The 3,440-nt window shown below is 73.1% G+C and overlaps 1 protein-coding gene across 1 annotated transcript in view; it reads right to left on the bottom strand.

Moving 5' to 3' along the window:
• Positions 1-2,328: 2,328 nt before the first annotated feature.
• Positions 2,329-3,440, bottom strand: part of LOC135320797 (collagen alpha-1(I) chain-like) — a 5,044-nt gene continuing 3,932 nt past the window's right edge. Inside the window, exons 3-4 of the mRNA XM_064483872.1 lie at positions 2,579-3,440; positions 2,329-2,340 (exon numbers count right to left, since the gene is read on the bottom strand). The exon at positions 2,579-3,440 is cut by the window's right edge and continues 458 nt beyond it. Coding sequence (XP_064339942.1) covers positions 2,329-2,340; positions 2,579-3,440 — 874 coding nt within the window. The remainder of the gene's footprint in view (positions 2,341-2,578) is intronic.

The raw sequence follows: 3,440 nt of genomic DNA, 5'->3' as shown, positions 1-3,440 counted from the left end.
GTTTGGGCGGCCGGCGGCGGTCGGGATCGGTTCCGGGGACGTTGGCGACGGTTGTCGGGCGCCATCTGGCTGCCGCTCTGAGATCGTCCCTCTTCTCCCGAGCGTCGGCGACCTCGGCAAGGGATGGGGCTCGGCGGCGGGGCCCGAGGCAGACTTCGGGGAGGCTGGCGACACCGGCGGTGACAGTCCCCGTGGCGCTGAGCCGCGGGCGCGTCCTGCTCTCGGCGCAGATTGGACTCGCAGGATGATGAGGGGGTGACTGTCGCCGCGCTCCCCGGGATCTCGTGTGCCGGGGGAAGCCGTGTGGCCTGGCCTGGTCGACCAGCATCCGCCTGTGCCCCTCCAGCCGCGGAGACCGACCCGAGCCGATCGGACACGGCCTGCGCCTTGCCGCCGCGGGGGAAAGGGAGAGAGTGTCCCGCGCCCGGGCCGCCGGCGGCTAGGTGGTCAGGCCCTCGTCTGCGTCCCTTGGACGACTGCTCCTGAGGCGAGGAGCGGCCCGGGCCCAGTGCGGTGAGGCCGGGGACGGGCGCGCTGGGGTTCCCGGTCGTCGGAGGCGCCTCCTTGGATGAAATGTTTTCTGAGTCCCGATGGATCCGGAGACGTGGCTGGGCCGGCCCCTGTTGGCGCGGGAGGCCTGGGAGGGGGTGCCCCCCGGCCCGTAAGCCTGCCCGCGTGGGTTCCGGTGGCGTTGGAGGGACCGAGACTTCATCCGGACTCGGGGACCGGCATGGGGGCGTCCTGCGAGGGATGTGGGGGAGGCAGGCTTTCCCCGGCCCGGGGCCCGGGGCCCGGTGCTCGGGAGCGGTCCCTCGTGGGGGGCCCTCTCGTCGGAGGCGCCTCTGTGGCATCTCCCCGAGTCCCCGGCCACGCGGGCGAGAAAAGGGCAGGGCGTCCCCGGCCTGATCCCGTCTCCCTCTCGTCCCTTCCCATTCCCATTCCCATTCCCACTCCTCCTCCTAAGCCTCCTCCTAATCCCCCTCCCCTCCCCTCCCCTCCCCTCTCCCCTCTCCCCTCTCCCCTCTCCCCTCTCCCCTCTCCCCTCTCCCCTCTCCCCTCTCCCCTCTCCCCTCCCCCTACCAACCCCCCCCACCCCGGTCGATCAGATGGCCCCCGAGAGCTTCGGGGCTGCCATTTATGGGGGTAGGGCTGGGGGCAGGTGGCCGGACCGAGGTCCCGGGGTCCCCCCCTGCAAATCGTGGACCCGCCCCGTTTCTGGGCGCTGTCATTTTTCCCGTCGTGTTGGGCATTTTCTGCCAGCAGATAGGTGCTGACACGGTCTTCCTCGGTGTCTGTCACCGAGTGTTGGGTCTCCGGACGCGTGCGAGGCTCTGGGCTTCTCTCTGCGTGAGCCCTGGCCTGGTAGCCGACTCCGCTTCTGACACTTGAGCCGCCCGCCAGGGCCTGCGCGCCGGCTCTCGTGTGTGCGTCCGGCTGACGTGGCCCGTGGTGCCACCTCCGGTCTCTGGTGGCCCGAGGGCGGTGGGGTGAGGTGGCGGCGTGGGTCTTTTACCCCGTGCGCTCCCCGCCGCAGGCACCCGGTGGTGGCCGGCACGACCCCACCCCCGTAGGCTCCGTGCCGCGTGTCAGGCATTCCCCGCCTGGGGTCGTTGGCCACTCTCCTCGGAGAGGACCGAGGAGTGGGTGGCGCCTGGCGAGGCTGAAGCAGGCCCCTCTGGTGGTTGTCCTCGCCGGGCCCTCCCCTCTGGGGCCTCCCTGCCCCACATGGCTCGCTCGCTCGCTCACTCACTCAACTGACCGATGTGGTGAAGTCATGCTCCCCCGGGCCGGGCCTAAGCCGCGCCAGACGAGGGACGGGGACGTTCATGGCGAACGTGGCTTCTCCTCTCGTTCTGCCTGCGGGCCCCTCGCCTCTCCTCTGCCGCCCGTGGGTGGCGGGGGGGAGGCAGGGGTGCGGACTCCGGCCCGACCTCGGTCTCCCGTGCCTTGTGGTGTCGGCGGGGCCGGGGTCTTGCGACGCGGCAGACACTCTCGCCTCCTCGCCTGCTCGGCGTCCTGTCTCGCGAGCGGCCCTCCCCCGCGGCGGGGGAGGGCTGCCCCGCCGCCACGCCACGTACCCCCTCGTCGGGGTGTGAGCGTGTCTCGCCTTGGTCCTCTGCGGTGCCCCTGGAGCGCTCCAGGTTGTCCCTCAGGTGCCCGAGGCCGAGCGGCGGCATCGCTTCCCGTCCCCAGCGAGTCCTCTCGGGTAACCCCTGCGGTGGTCGTGTCTCCCGAGCGCCTCTCTTGAGGCGTGGGGGAGGGGTCGAGACGGTAAGCGAGGCGTGGCCGCTCCCCACCCTCGGTGGGGCCGGGGCCGCCTCCTGAACGTCAGTCCTCACCCTGTACCGGGGGGGGGGGACTGACGTGGCCGGGCGCACGCCGGGTGGGTCCCCCTCAGCGGGGTTCGCGCCCGGGCGTGGGAGCGATCGTGGTGGGGCCGGGTGATGTGCCGGTGGGGGGCGGGCGTCTGTCCCGTCCCCACGCGGTCTTGGGTGCGTCTCCTCGCGAGGTGGCACGCACGGGCTCTCCCCGGTCCCGACCGCGAACGCTCGCTTCTTGGCCCGCTGCTTACCCCTACCGCAGACCCCTCCTGCCCAGCCGACCGCTGGCGTACACGTCGGCGGGCTTCCGTAGGCCTGAACGGGGCACGCTGGGTGGGGGGCGATGCGCCCTCGGTGAGAAAGCCTTCTCTAGCGATCTGAGAGGGGAGCCTTGGGGGCACCGGAACCCCCAGCCGCCGCTCCTCCATCCAGAGCGTGCAGTCGCTCTCCACGGGGAGCGACTGCCGCGGCGTGTGGGCAGGGCCCCGTCGCTTTGGCGTGTGGGCTGCGCTGGCCCCGCGGTGGGGCCGAGTGCTGTTCTTGGCCTGCTGTGGCCCGCGCCTCCCCCCTCCGAGTCGGGGGAGGGTTCCGCCGGGCCGGGCCCGGCGTCTGGCGCGGGGCCGTGCGAGCGCGCGCGCGCGTGTGCGCGGGCTTGGCCTCCCCGGCGCGTGCCGTGGGGGGAGGGGGAAGGCGGTCCACCCCGACTTGGGCCACCCCCACCAGTCTCCGCGCCGCGAGGAGCCACCCCACCTGTTCCGGTCCCGAGACGCAGCCACCGGTGGCGGTGCGTGGGCCACGGGTCGGGCCGCCTCGCTCGGCAGCGTTTCCCCGGGCCGCGAGGCCTGGGGGCGAGCCAGACGAAGCTGGGTGGTGGTGGTGGACGGACAGACGAGACGCAGACGGACGAGTGAGCGAGTGGAAGGGGCTACCCTCTGGAATGGGGGGGTTAGCCTGCTGCGCGCGAGTCCCGGCGGCGGACGGGGCCGGGGTGTGGGAGGAACCGCCGAGGGTTGGCTGAGGCCGGCCGGCGTCCTGGGCGTCGCGGGGCCGCCCCCACGTGTGGGGGTGGTGGGATCCTGCGGTGGTTTCCCCGGCGGCGCGGTCGTGTCTCGAGATTTC

The sequence above is a fragment of the Camelus dromedarius genome, unplaced genomic scaffold (genome assembly GCF_036321535.1).
Source record: "Camelus dromedarius isolate mCamDro1 unplaced genomic scaffold, mCamDro1.pat HAP1_SCAFFOLD_155, whole genome shotgun sequence".
In the NCBI taxonomy this organism is placed as follows: domain Eukaryota; kingdom Metazoa; phylum Chordata; class Mammalia; order Artiodactyla; family Camelidae; genus Camelus; species Camelus dromedarius.
Note: the sequence above shows the minus strand (reverse complement) of the source record. Positions and strands in the feature narration are given on the sequence as shown.